Genomic DNA, 15,581 nt, shown 5'->3' with positions numbered 1-15,581 from the left:
AGAAAGGCTGTGTGTCTGCAGGCTGGAGGCTGGCTTGCAAAATGTGGCCTTTGGACATTTAAATATATATAATCATATATTTTCAGGGGTATGTGTACATCAAAAAAAAAGAAAGAAAGAAAGAAAAGAAAAAGGAGGGGGAATAGAGGTAAATACTGTTAACTGATGGTACATGGAGGGAATTGAAATCATTGCAATGATTTTCTGTAGGTAAAACTCATGATCTGCCCTGTAAACCGTCACTCAATTCATAATAAAAGTTTTTATAAAAAAAAGTAATTATCAGATTAATCCCCAAATACTTCCAAAAATGTGCTTTGTCAAGTTTTCTTTAGAATATAGGAACAATAAAAAAATCTACAGATAAAATTTATTTCCAGAATTTAAAATAAAAAGTTATTTTAGTGCAAAAAAAAAAAAAAAGGTTGGAGTTGTTAAAAACTTAATTTTGCTAGTACCCACCAACAACACTCATGGACACAAGAGTCAAGAAATCAAACAACATATCGCATAAGGCAAATATACTATACAACACTTTTTAAAGTGTTCACAAGCAAAAATATCAGTTGGAGGATGAAGGTATACCTTATCCAGAACATGGTATTTTCAATAGCCTCATATTCATGTGAAAGCTGGACAATAAATAAGGAAAATCATAGAATTCATGCATTTGAGTTATGGTGTTGTAGTACTGTAAGTACCACGGAATGCCAGAAGAATAAAATAAATCTGTGTTGAAAGAAATAGACCCAGAATGCTACTCAGAAGCCAGGAGGCTTTGTCTCTCATACTTTGGACATGTTGTCAGGTAGGAGCAGTTCCTGGAGAAGGATGGTATGCTTGGTAAAGTGGAGGGTCAGCAAAAAAGAGACCCCCAACAAGGTGGATTGGCATAGTGGCAGCAGCAATGGACTCAAGTGTAACAATTTTGAGGTAGGTGTGGGACCAGGCAGTGGTTCCTTCTGTTGTGCACAGGGTCCCTTTGAGTTGGAAACAACTTGATGGCACCTAGCAACTCTGGTAGCGTAGTGGTTACGAATCGGGCTGCTAACCTCAGGGTCTGTAGTTCAAAACTATCAGCTGTTCTGTGGGAGAAAGATGAGGCTCTTTGCTCCCGTAAAGATTTACAGCCTCAGAAACCCTGTACAGGGTCACTATGAGTCGACACATAACAACAATTACAAATGTGCATTTGAATGTTTGTTTTAGATGGAGGGCCCTACATGATATCCATGACAATTACTTTTCATGAATTTTTAAATTTAAGATTGAATTATTTGCCCTAAACTTCTATATGCATTGAGTTTTTATTCTATTGTTCAGAAGCAAGATAAATTATTTCTTGTTCTTTCTCTGTGTCAGTGTGAGTCCTTATATGAAGAAGTATATGGGCAGGTATTGATATGTATGTAAAATTTAAAAGTACACTTTTGTATGCCATGTTTTGCCCTAAGTGCTTTGGGAAGTCTTGTATTAAGTCAATGCAACTATTTTCATTTAACATGTGAAAAACTGAAAGAAAAAAGTTAGATACCTTTCCTATCATATAACTCTTAAGTGGTAGACCAGGACTTAAACTCAGGAATCTGCCTCTGTAATCTATACTTTTAACTATACTCAATGTATTTCACATGCTGCTTTAACAATAGACCAGCAAAAGCTAGTATTTCAATAGGCTAATTCAGTTCAGAATCAAATAAATCTAACGTTAACCTTCTCAAAACTCACGGCCATCGAGCTGTGTCTGACTCAGGCACCCTGTATATGATTTTCAAGGCTGTAAATCTTCAGGGAAAGCAGAAAGTCTTAGCTTTCTCCTGAGGAATGGCTGGTGAGTGTGGTTAGCAGTGCAGTGCTTATCATACAGTGCCACAGCAGGATTCCTAAATTGGAATGACTAAATATATGTATCTATTTACAGAGACCAAGAGGCAGTCATTAGCAGAAATATGGGGATACAGTGTGATTTAAAATTAGGAAATTTGTGTTTCATAATTGTATCTTTTCAACATACCTATTGAATCTGAATAATGAGCAAATAATCTGATGAAGAAGAATGTGACATGAGGACTAGAGGAAGATTCATTAACAGCCTGCAATATGCAGAGGACACAACCTTGCTTATTGCAAGTGAAGAGCACCAACTGATGAAGATCAAAGACTGCCATCCTCAGTAGGTATTACATCTCAATATAAAACAAAAATCCTCACAATTTGACCATTAAGTGAGAAGAGACGAGCTGTAGAGGATCTTAGCTCTATAATCAGCACCCATGGAAGCAGCCGTTAAAAAACCTAATAACCTATATTACATTGGGCAAATCTGTTGCAAACAACCTTTTAAAGTGTTGAAAAGCAAAGAAAGCACTTTGAGGACCTAGGGGCACCTGACCTGAGTCATGGTATTTTCAATTGTCTCATATGATTGTGAAAACTAGACAGTAAATGAGGAAGGCCAAAGAATAATTGATTCCTTTGAATTGAAGTGTTGGCAAGAATATTGAATGTACTGTGAACTGCCAGAAAAATGAACACATCTGTCTTAGAAGTATAAGCCAGGATGCTTCTTGGAAGCGAGTATGGTGAAACTTCATCTTATGTACTGTGGACTTTTTATCAGCAGGGACCAATCCTTGGAGAATTAAATCATGCTTTGTCAAGTAAAGGGTCTGTGAAAAAGAAGATCCTCAATGACATGGACTGACACCGTGACTACAACAATGGGCTTCAACATAGCAATGACTGAACAACAACAAAAGTATACAAAGGAAACTGACATAAAAAAACAAGTCAACCTTAGATTCTCAGTGAGATTAAGTTTGGTAGAAATATGTACAAGGTACTGTAGAAGAACAGGCTAAAACCATCAAGTTGCTTCTGACTAAATGCAACTATAAGAGAAAGCAGAACTGCCTTGCAGGGTTCCCAATGCTGTAATCTTTAGGGAAGCAGACTGTGACATCTTTCCGCTCTTGAAAGTCTTGTTGTTGTTAACTGCTGTGGTGTCAGTTCTGACTCAAAGGGACTCTGTATAGGGTTTCTGAAGAGCGGCTGTTGGGTTTGAACCACTGACTTTGTGGTTAGCAGTCAAGTACTTATCCTACAGCCCCACACTAGGTTGGTTCAAATCACAGACCTTTGGATGAATGATAAAAACTTCCACACATGTAAATCAATGTAGGATTAACTGAATTATTCATGAAACACTATCTGTTATTCACTCTTATTCAGGCAGATCGAGAGGGATCATGTTAGATAGAAAAACAGTATAAAGTTGTATAATAAAAGTTCTTCAATTACTTTCATTGGGAAAGAATTCTGTGGTAAACTTTGAGATGAGGTAACACCATTTTCAACACATAAATGGCCATTTGAAAATAAAGAAGTATGGATTATAGTAAAACAAAAGTAGATGTTATATGGTATGTGTATTCTTAGTTATAAGCCATTTGGAGTATACAAGGAATCATTCATATCATATTAACCACCTAACATAATACTAAACGAGTCCTGGTGTGGTGCTGTGGGTTAATGCATTGGACGGCAAAGTCGGTTTGAACCACAAGGTCAGCGGTTCAAGCTCACCAGTTGCTCCTTGAAAACCCTATACAGTGTCGCTATGAGTCAGAACTGACTCGATGACATTTAACAGCATAATACTAAAAAATCTAAGATGTTGGCATTTTTATAAGCATTCACTTTATTATGTTACCCCCACTTCAAATGTAACTAATGGCGGATTGATGATACTTTATCAATCAAGCATGATTTACTGGGGAGAGGATACATTAGTTTAATGTGCCAGTTCTGTTACAGTAAAACCTGTGAAAACCTGGACTTGTGTAAGGTGGAACCAAGTCAGAGAAGGAAAACTCAAACCTGTTTTCCACTAATAGGATGGAAAGATTGCACCCTGTCAAAGGCAGAAAACTTGCAAGACTTGGAAAAACAAGACAGTCCATCCAGTTTCAGCTCTCTCAAGTGCCACTGTATATGAGAGGACTTCAAAAAGTTCGTGGAAAAATGAAATTGAAATATCATGGAATTTCCCCATGAACTTTGGAATCCCCCTTCTATAGTAAAGAGGCCTGGTTGCACAATGGTTAAAGTACTTGGCTGCTAACCAAAAGGTAGGCAGTTCAAGCCCCACAGCTGCTCTGTGGGAGAACGATGTGGCAGTCTGCTTCTGTAAAGATTGACAGCCTGGGAAAGCCTATGGGACATAGGCTCTGCTCTATAGGGTTACTACGAGTCAAAATTCACTAGACAGCAATGGGTTTTTCTTTCTTTTTATTACATTGTAAGCTAAAGCAAGACTTTCTGTACACACACACAATTTTAAGATTTCTTGGAGCATGTACATGTCCTTCTCCTACCCCCATGTCAAACTATAGAGATCTGAAAAAAACTGGGCTGAAACACAAACATGAAATATGGGAATTGCTAAAGTGTTAGGTTAGAAGGAGTTTAGTATATAATTAAAAGCATATGGATAGAAAGCTAAATACTGAATAACCGCCCCCTCCCAAAAATATATATATTTTATTCACTAATAATTCCTTACAGGGCACACTCAGCTAGATTTTTGTAAATCTTTTGTAAAACATTGTGAAATGACAATGACAATGACAACATTGGAAAAAAAGAAAAAACAAAAAAGAATTTGGGAAAAAAGGCAATGTGACCTTTTTTTCTCTACATCCTCCACTGCTTTTCAAGTGCATGTGAAAAACATACAAATGGAAGCCACACGCCTCTATGTGCAGTTGTCTGATGGTATTTGCTTGTGGTTTTCACTTACATTTTTCTCTCATTGAGTCATACAGAATTACAACATACACACCACTTAAGTCCTCAAATTCCTGAGAGAATTATATCTCCTTTATCTTCACATGCAAATTGAAAGAGCAGTCATATGAAGAGCTTTGAACCTCTACAAATATTATGTAAAAGAACGGCCTTGGAATACAGGGGTAAGTTTCACTTAACACCATGGTGCCACTATTGCCTGAGCCTCTACTGATGATACTGTAATTATTTACCAAGAGAAGGATATTAAGGCTTAATCACCAATGTTGTTACATATAGCTGCCACAAACTACACTCCATTAATACTCTTGAATGTTATGAAATCAAAGCCAAGCCTTGAACCTTACAAATAAGTTTTACTATACAAAAATGAAATACTATAAATATGGTTCTGAGTTAACATCTGTTTATTTACAGCAAAGATTAAGTATCTGTGCAAATATGCTACCATAATGAAAAGAAACAAAAGCAGCTGAGCATTCCAAAGTATGAGGAAGCAAGATAATAAAATTGATACATGTTTAGTGAAATTCAGAGTTTGGAAACCTCAGAGATGTGATTTAAATGGCATTATTTATGACAAGTGCATTCAGGATCATGGAAAACTTATCATTTCCTCTCCCTTTCTTTTTATTTTTCCCCAAGCTGTTATAGAGGGAGAAAGATGAGGCTTTCTACTCCCGTAAAGATTTATACCCTCGGAAACCCTGTACAGGGTCGCTATGGGTTGGAACTGACTCGATGGCACTTAACAACAACAACAAAGCTGTTATATGGACCATTCACAACTTAATAATATTGATTAAACTTCTCAAATGTGTAGGCAACTAAGCAAACTAAATTATGTGTGGTGGAGGATATTAAGGAATAAGGCAACATGGACCTTTCCTTTGAGAAATATAAAAGCTAGTAAGAAAAAGAGAATGGATGTTTAAAAATAATTGTGATAAAAAGAAGAAAAGAAGGAATATTTACTTAGTGTCTTCCATGTGTTAGATACCATGCAAGAAATTTTACATGTACTATCCTATTTCTCTCCTCATACCATCTGCTGAAAAGAGTAAGACATTATTGTATCTGCTTTACAGATGGGAAAAATGAGTCTCAGAGTGATTGAGTAATTTATCCAAAATCACATAAGTCGTAAGTGACTTATGATCTGCCTGGCTTCGCTGTCTATGCCCCCTCTATTTTAACTATTTTTTTGTTGTTAAGTGCAATTGAGTTGGTTCTGGTTTATAGAAACTCTGTACAGGGTTTCTGAGGAATAGATGGTGAGTTTGAATCACCAACGTTGTGGTTCAAATTAACTTTGTGGTCCAATGCTTATCCTATGGTACCACACCAGGACTCCATTTTAACTATAAAGTGCTATTAAAAAGTTGTACAGATAAAATGCTGTAGGAATTTGGAAAAAGGGAATAATTACATTCAGCTGTAGGATAAACACTGGATTGTTAACCACAAGGTCAGCGGTTCAAACACAACAGCTGCTCCTTGGAAACCCTATACAGAGTCTCTATGAGTTAAACTCGACTCCATGGCACTTAATAACAACAAGAGAAAATGAGTCCAGATGTGGTGCTGTAGGATAAACACTGGATTGTTAACCACAATGTCAGTGGTTCAAACACAACAGCTGCTCCTTGGAAACCCTATACAGAGTCGCTATGAGTTAGAACTGACTCCATGGCACTTAACAACAAGAGAAAATGAGTCCAGATGTGGTGCTATAGTATCAACACTGGATTGCTAGCCACAATATTTGCAGTTCAAATTCACCAGCCAATCCTTGGAAACCCTGTATAGGGTTGCTATGAGTCGGAACTGACTGGATAGCACTAAAGAACAGGTGATAATAAAAGACAGCTGAATGGACGAAGTAGCATTACAGTATGAAGCTTGATCCTATTAGGAAATGTCGAAACAGTTTGTATAGCAACTTGAAGAGATGCAGTTCTGGAGGACAAACAGGACAAACTATACTAAGAAAGGACAAATGAAAAAGTCAGATTTTAAGAGAAAAAAACTAAATGGTTTGATCTGATTTGGGTAAAGTGTAGTGTCCAGGAAGAGGATTAGTAGAAAATTAATGGCAGTTAGTGTGACACTATGGATCAGCACTGGACTGAGAACCACAAGGTCATCAGTTCAAACCCACAAGCTGCTCCTTGGAAACCTTATACAGGGTCACTATGAGTTGGAACTGACTCAACAGCACTTAAAAACAACAATGGCAGTTAGGGCTAGAAAAACAGGCCAAATCAGTTGAATGTGAGGCAAGGAACTAGATTTTATTGTACTTTAAGAGGTAGATACTGAAACTCAAGGTTTCTGGGTCAGAAGAGTGATCGAATTGGACCAGAAAAGTTTCATCTAGCAGACACTGACAAGACGGTGTTGGTTGACATTGCAATCCATGCCAAGCCTTGATGCTTCCACTGTAGAAACAGGAAACAAGTTAGAGTTACTTTCCCAACTTGTCTCCCAGCAGTGGGCTGCTCTTGACAGAGTACACAATGCCAATGGGAAGCTCCAATCAAAAGACACAGAAATCTATAAACCTATCAGGTGGGCAATAAGTAGTTATTCTATCTGGCATTAGCAAAGTTATAAACTACATTCAAAGTATCATCCCATGACTGTGATATCTGATAGGAGAGAAAGGAAATGACAGAAGTTCTCTGGGTGATGCAAATGGTCTGTACTTGAGTACTAGCTGAAAAACTATTGTTATTATTCATTGCTGTTGTTATTGTTAAGTATCATCAATTCAGTTCCAACTCATAGTGACCCTGCATAGGGTTTCTGAGGAGTGGCCGCTGAGTTTCAACTGCCGACCTTGTATTTCAAACAGACCTTCTAGTCCAGTGCAGTATCTCACAGCGCCACACCAGGGCTCCTATTATTCATTGTAGTTAAGAGCTGTAGAATCCATTCCAACTCATTGCAACCCTGTACAGAGAGTGATCTTGTAGTCGAGTGCTTATCCTACAGCAACATCAGGATTCTTACAATTCATTGTTGTTAAGAGCCATAGAGTCCATTCCAACTCATAATGACTCTGTATAGTGCTTCCAAGGAGCAGTTGGTAAGTTTGAACCACCAAACTTGCAGTTCAAACTGATCTTGCAGTCGAGTGCTTATCCTACACACCAGGACTCCTATTATTCATTGTTGTTGTTGTGAAGTGCCATCGAGTCAATTCCGACCCATAGCGACCCTGTATAGGGTTTCCAAGGAGCAGCTGGTGAGCTTGAACCACGGACCTTGCAGTTCAAATGGCTTTGCAATCTGGCACAATTACCCACAGCACCACACCAGGACTCCTATTATTCATTAGGCTACTACTATCTTCTGGATTCTTGGTGTGGCACTGTAAGATAAAACACTGGGCCACATTGTCCCTTTGAACCACAGGTTAGGGATTCAAACCCACCAGCTGCTCCTCGGAAACCCTATAAAATGTTGTTATGAGTTGGAACCAACTTGACAGCACTTGGCAACAACAAAATACTGTTTTTAAAAGTATTAATTTTTAAAAAAACATATCAAAAGAATAGACAGTCTCTGCCCTATTTGCCATGGTTTCATATTCATAACACCATGTCTTGTTGTTAAGTTGTTATTAAGTGCCATTGAGTCAGTTCTGACTCATAGGGGCCCTGTACAGGGTCTCCAAGGAGTGACTAATGGGTTTGAGCCACCAACCTTGTGGTTAGCAGTCCACTCTGATCCTATTGTGACCATGCTGATCATGGGGACCGTATATACACAACAGAAGAAATGCCACCTGGCTTTGCATCAACCATGTGCTCCATTGTGGATTCAACCACTGTGATCCAAAGAATTTTCATAGGCTGATATTCAGAAGTTGATCAGTGGACGTTTCTTTTTAGTCTGTCTGAGTTTAAAAGCTCTGCTGAGAACTGTTCAGCATCATAGCAACACTCCATGCTTCTTCTCACAAACAGGTGGAGGTTGCGCATGAGGAGACTGGCTGAGTATCAAACATGGGTCTTCAGCATGGTAGGCAAAAATGCTACCACAGAACCACCAATGCCCTCTCTATCTGTGTTGGTTTTTTTGTTATTATATGCTATTGAGTTGGTTCCTGATTCAGAGTAACCTTGTATAGGGTTTCCAAGGAGAAACTGGTAGGGTTGAACCACCAACCTTGCAATAAGTAGTCCAGAACTTATCCTACATTGCCACATCAGGACTCCACTATCTTGTACATGTTGTTGTTGTCAAGTGCCATCAAGTTAATTCCGACTCATAGCAACGCTGTATAGGGATTCTGAGGAGTGGCTGGTGGTTAGCAGTTAACCTAGTGGTTAGCAGTCCAGTGCTTATCCTACAACACCATACCAGATAGTGACTAAATACACAGTTCTTGAGTGAATGAACTGAATGATGCTAATATTAATTGATTAATATATATCAAGATGACTGGCATTTCAATAGATAAATTATCACGCAAACAATTCTCACTAAATTTAGTATGAAATATATATATTTTGCTTCCGATTTCTTTCTGACAGACTTATACTGCTGTTATTTGTTATTTTTCCTGGTTTCATCTACTCTTTCCAAGCATTTCTGACATTGTTTCCTCTACCACAACCCTTTTCCCCTCCAAGCATTTGATTTTCAGTAGATCACAGCAACATCCTCTCCACTTATCTTCCTGTTATCTTTATCACAGTTGCTAAAATTGCCTTTTTTTCTTTCAATTTCCTTTCACCATCTCATTTTCCTTGTTAAGAACCAACAAAGACTCAGCTCTCCTCCCTAAGATGCCTTTTCTTTTTCAAGTTCATATTCTCACAGTAACAGAGTTCTCTGCCAGTAATCTTTCCAGTCTTCATCACTATGTCTTATCAACCAAAGCTAAGCCCATCTAATATGTCTTCAGTTTTTGATGATCAAAACTCCCCGAATGTGTATTAAACACATTCTCTTTTGACCAAGAATCCACAAAATACAACCTTATTACTCTAGAAGCCCTTACAAAAGAATGTGAAATGTTGACGTTTTTCAAAATTATCTCTCCAAAGAGCCTTGTACCTTATGTTGTTGTTAAATGACCATCAAGCTGGTCCCAACTCACAGTGGAACCTGTATAAGGTTTCTGAAAACTGACTGGAGGGTCTGAACCACTGATCTTATGGTTAGCAGTCCAGTGCTTATCCTATAGCACTGTATCAGAGCTCCTTGCACTCTATAAGGCTGTGGATATAATGATGATAGAATGTTTAAACTGTGCAAGAAAAAAACTCATAGACATCAACATTTGCATGTGAATCAAAAGCTCAAAAGTTCAAATTTCTTAATACACAGTTGTTGTTGTTGTTGTTATGTGTCTGTTGAGTCAGTACCAACTATTAGCAACCATATGCACAACAAAACTAAACACTGCCGGGTCCTGCACCAATCTCACATCATTGCTACACTTGAGCCCATTGCTGCCACCTCTGTGTCAATCCGTCTTGTTAGGGGCCTTCTTATTTTTCAATGGCTCTCTACTTGACCAAGCACGATGTCCTTCTCCAAGGACTGGTCCCTCCTGACAATATGTTCAAAATATGAGAGACAATCTGGCCATCTTGGCTTTTAAGGAGCATTCTGGCTGTACTTCTTCCAACACAGATTGGTTTGTTCTTCTGACAATCCACAGTACTTTTAATAATCCCCTCCAGCACCATAACTTAAATGCGTCAATTCTCCTGTGGTCTTCCTTATTCACTGTCCAAGTTTTGCACATATTTGAGGTTATTGAAAATATCATGATTTGGTGAACTTTGTTCTTCAACACTTTAAAGAGGTCTTGTGCAGCAAATTTGCCTAATGCAATATGTCATTTGACTTCTTGACTGGTGTTCCCATGAGTGAAGTCTCTGACAACTTCAATCTTTTCTCCATATCTAAAGATGTTATTTATTGGTCCAGTGGTGAGGATTTTTGTTTTCTTTATTTTGAGGTGCAACCCATACTGAAGGCTGTGGTCTTTGGTCTTCATCAGTGAGTATTTTAAGTCCTCATCGTTTCCAGCAAGCAAGGCTGTATCATCTGCGTATCGCAGGTTGTTAATGAGTCTTCCTCCAAACTTGATGCCATATTCTTATTCATATAATCCAGCTTCTCTTATTATTTGCTCAGCATACAGACTGAATAAGTATGGTGAGAATATAACCCTAGCACACACCTTTCCTGATTTTAAACTATTCAGTGTCCCCTTGTTCTCTTTGAATGACTGTCTCTTGGTCTATGTATAGGTTCTTCACAAGCACAATAAAGTATTCCAGAATTGTCATTCTCTGCAATGTTTTCCATAGCTTGTCATGATCCACACAATTGAAAGCCTTTGCATAGTCAATAAAAGCACAGGTAAACATCTCTGCTTCCAGCTCAGATCCATCAGAAATTATATCCCTCTTTCTGTGTTCCAGTCTGTATCCAGCCTCTGATAGTTCCCTGTCAATGTACTGCTGCAGCTGGTTTTGAATTTTCTTTCGCAAAATTTTACTTGCATGTGATATTAATGATATTGTCCAATCATTTCCACATTCTGTTGGGCCACCTCTTTTTGGAATGGCACAGATATGGATCTCTTACAATCAGTTGGCCACGTAGCTGTCTTCCAAATACCATAAATGAGTGAGTGGCTCCATTGCTGCCTCTGTTAAAAATTTCAATTTGCATCCATCAATTATTGGAGTCTTATTATTTTCCAGTCTTATTATTTCTTTAGTGCACCTTGAACTTCTTCTGAAATATCACTGGCTCTTGATCATATGCTACCTCTTGAAATGACTGAACATCAACCATTTCTTCTTGATATAGTGACTCCTTCTATCTTCCTTGGATACTTTCTGCATCATTCAATATTTTTCCTATGTTGTTGTTGTTAAGTGCCATCAACCTACAGTGACCCTGTATGGGGTTTCCAGGGAGCAGCTGGTGAGCTTGAACTGCTGACCTTGCAGTTCAAATGGTTTTGCAGTCATTAACCCACAGCACCACACCAGGACTCCAATTTGCCCAATGTTGTTGTTGCGTGCCATGGAGTTGGTTGCAACTCATAGCGACCTTGTATAGGATTTCCAAGACTGTAAATCTTTACAGGAGCAGAAAGCCTCATCTTTGTCTCGCAGAACGGCTGGTAGTTTCAAACTGCTGACCTTGAGGTTTGCAGCCTGATTCATAACCACTATGCTACCAGAGCTCCTTAATTTGCCCATAGAATCCTTCAAATATTTTAGCTTGAGAAATGCTGACCATGTTCTCCCTTTTAAAGTTACTTGTTTATGACCCTGATTGTTGCTAAGTGCCGTAGGGTTGGTTCTGACTCATAGTGGTGCTGTAGGATAAGCACTGGACTGAAAGACTGGTTTGAGCCACAAGGTTGGAGGTTCAAACCCACGAGTTGCTTCTTGGAAGCTCTACAGAGGGTTGCTATGAGTCGGAATTGAGTTGATGGTACTTAACACCAACAAATCGTTGCAGAAGCAGACAGCCCATCTTTCTCCTGCAGGGTGATTGGTGGGCTAGGACCAGTGCTTATGCTACAAAGCAATTGTGCTCCCTTATCTTCCCATAGGAATATTAATATAAGTATGGTTTATTTGTTCAGCCCCAACACAAAAGCCTATGTAATACCTAAAGTACCTAAAAATAATTCTTGGTATACACCAAAAACCAACCTTATTGGTAATGCTGTTTTAATACATTATCCATTATATCTTTGAATTTAGAAAAAGTATCTCTCACACATGCCACCCAGTCTGAGGGACTAAGGACAGATTTTCAGTGGAATAAGTTGGCTAGCTAAGAGCCTTTAGTGAAATGACTAGGACTCAAGAAGGAAATTTCTAGAAAGCTTGTTTTGGTAACAAACCCTTCCTCTCCCTCTCTTAATGAGAGCAGGTGGAAAGGACAAAAACAAAGTTTACATGCCCTTCCCTTACCCCATAGTTAACAATATGTGCTAAAGAAATCAGAAGAGGACTGGGGAGGGGCAAGATCATCAGCGAAGGGATGGAGATAAGTTAGTCATTTTAAATCTTAGATAAATAAAATAAAAAAAAAACAAGTTATGAAGGAATTTTAGATCAGAAATCCTGTAAGTGTGGGGAATCTGACAAAGTTGACCTTTTAAGGAATAAATGGATATATACTTCAAGCAAATAAAATAAACAGAAAATAAATGAAAATATTTACCAAAATGAAAAGTGAGTATCACTACAAATCCATTAAGTGGATAAGATCAAAACCTATTTATAAATCTATAAAATTACCTAATTGGTTTTTTAAATGTTCAGTGCTTATTTGTTTACTTATAAACTTTATAGAGCCTGTGTTAAAGAGATTTAATGTATAGTTCATGTGAGTTTATTCAAGGAAAAGTGGACTCACATTATGCTCTTAATATACATGTAATTGTAAAAATTCCATTAACTCTGAACATAATGATAATCATATTTACTACATGAGGCATTTCTAGCTGTTTATATTTTACATAGATGCAATTCATTCTTGAAGTTAAAAGTCTGCTTTAAAACCCATATTTTGAAAGAGTAATTCCCACTGTGGGAAAATAATATATTAAATCTTATATATTGTCAATTGTTTCAATGGCTTGGCTCATAAGTTCCTTAAGTTTTAACAGAACAAAATGCTGCCCAGTCCTATGCCATCTTCATGATACGTTTGTGTCCTCTGTTATGGTTACCTATGTCAATTCATCTCAAAGCGGGTTTCTGTCATTTTCACCAATCCTCTACTCTTACTAAATATGATGTTCTTCTATATACTGATTAGTCTTTCCGGATGACATATCCAATGTAAGTGGGTCATTCTTGCTTCTAAGGAACATGCTGGTTGCATTTCTTCTATACCTGATTGTTCTTTATTCTTCTTGCAATCTATTCTTCTCCAACACCACAATCTGACTGCATCAATCCTGTGTCTGTCTTCTTTTTTAGTTGCCCATTTATCCAATATATATAAGGTATGTCTTGGTTAGTTAGTGCTGCTATCACAGAAATGCCATATATTTGTGGTTTTAAGATAAGAAGTCCAAATCCAGGGCACCAACTTTAGGGGAAGACATTGTCTCTATGCTGGCGGTGGAGGAAAATCCTTGTTTCCTTTCAATTATCTCATAGTCCAGTGTTCCTTGGAGATTTTCATATGTTTTGTCATCAGTCTTCCACTGGGTTTAGGAGGTTCTCAGCATAGGTACACCAGGTCCAAAGAACACTTTCTTATCCAGCTCTTTATTAGTGTGGTCAGGTCAAATTTTTTCTCATGAGCTTACTGTGGAAAGGCCTGTTCTACTGAAGAATGTGTTTTGTGAAGTTGGTATTTTGTACATTTGTTTGCTTGCTTTAGAATTAAGTGTCATTTAGTGAGTTCTGAATCATAGCAACCCTGTATAGGGTTTATATGGAGTGGCTGGTGGGTTTGAACTACCACTCTTATGTTTAGCAAGCAGTCCAGAGCTTATCCTGCAGCACCACACCAGGACTCTGTTTTCTTTATTAATCATCCTCTTATACAGAAATCATAAAGACTATAGACAGACACCTGGTCTAGTCTGAGAACTGTCAGACAACAGACAATTAATTCATGATTCTGACTGAAAAAGACATTCTGATAATCTTTCACAAAACATTTTAGGACAGAAATAGCACAAGGTGTATCAAGGAGAGGAGAAATAAATGTCAGGGAAGCACAATGAAAAATGTTACTTATAGTTATTAAGATGTCAAAATTATTAATCATTAATCCATTTTCTTTTTTATAGTCTCCTCCAAACAATTAGTATTGATATTGAGTTTGATGTGTAGTTTTTAGTGACCCTTCATTTCTGACAACTCCCTTCTTATACTGTAATTTCATCTTTACACACATTCCCCATCCTTTCCTAAAACAGGTTTTTTTCTTCTACATAATTGAGAACTCAATGATCTGCTGTCGATGGCATGCACATTTAATTACAAATCAGACCTTTAGAAGTTGACTTATATTGAAAATGTAGACCAAATGCAGTATCTATCTATAATGAATCAAAAGTAGCCAGCAGAATTATAGTTTAACTAATCAGTTTTCATGGATTTACAACAACATTATTAGTACATGATTAATCAGTACCTAATGCTAACCAGCTCATACCAACTCTGACTAAGCATTCTATCTTATATTAAAGATCTATGGCACTGTTTCAGATCAGTTAAGAGTTTTGCTTTATATGCCAGTTCATTGTTAAACTCACCATCTGGCCCAACAGCTGATGTGGCTCATGCAACCCTGAAGAGGCCCCCAGGCTTTAACCCTGAGAAATATATGGTCTACTGTATGGTGTCATGATTACCAGTTTGTAGCTTTTTGAAAATCCTTTGAAGAGACTAGCAGAAAACCTCCATATTAGGGAATCTTTTGTTGGAATTCATTTGGTAGAAAAGAGTTTACTTACCTGAGGACCAGGTTGTCCCTAAAATTGGAAGAAAAAATAAAGATAATTACAAAATGGCTTTATATTCCCTCAAAATTGTTTTTTAAGTAAATATCTTCACTACCAAAACCTACACTAGGTCTTAAAGTCTTAAAAAAAATTTTTTTTCTAAAGATGATAGCACATAAGAACACCCACACTTGCAGATAATACCCACTTGACCTGGCTTTAATGACTGGATGATCAGAGCGTAACTAGAAGAAGAAAGAAGAGGAAAAAAGAGTAATCTTATACAATTTGATGAACTTGACCT

General features: G+C 37.7%; 1 protein-coding gene across 1 annotated transcript in view; it reads right to left on the bottom strand.

The window, feature by feature from the left end:
* The window catches only part of COL25A1 (collagen, type XXV, alpha 1), a 668,242-nt gene that overhangs the window by 259,805 nt on the left and 392,856 nt on the right, over positions 1–15,581 (bottom strand). The window contains exon 5 of the mRNA XM_006869318.1: positions 15,290–15,307. Within this exon, the coding sequence (XP_006869380.1) occupies positions 15,290–15,307 (18 nt within the window). The remainder of the gene's footprint in view (positions 1–15,289; positions 15,308–15,581) is intronic.

Source organism: Chrysochloris asiatica, unplaced genomic scaffold, assembly GCF_000296735.1.
Source record: "Chrysochloris asiatica unplaced genomic scaffold, ChrAsi1.0 scaffold00129, whole genome shotgun sequence".
NCBI classification, from domain to species: Eukaryota; Metazoa; Chordata; class Mammalia; order Afrosoricida; family Chrysochloridae; genus Chrysochloris; species Chrysochloris asiatica.
This window is presented reverse-complemented; position numbering and strand designations above follow the sequence as displayed.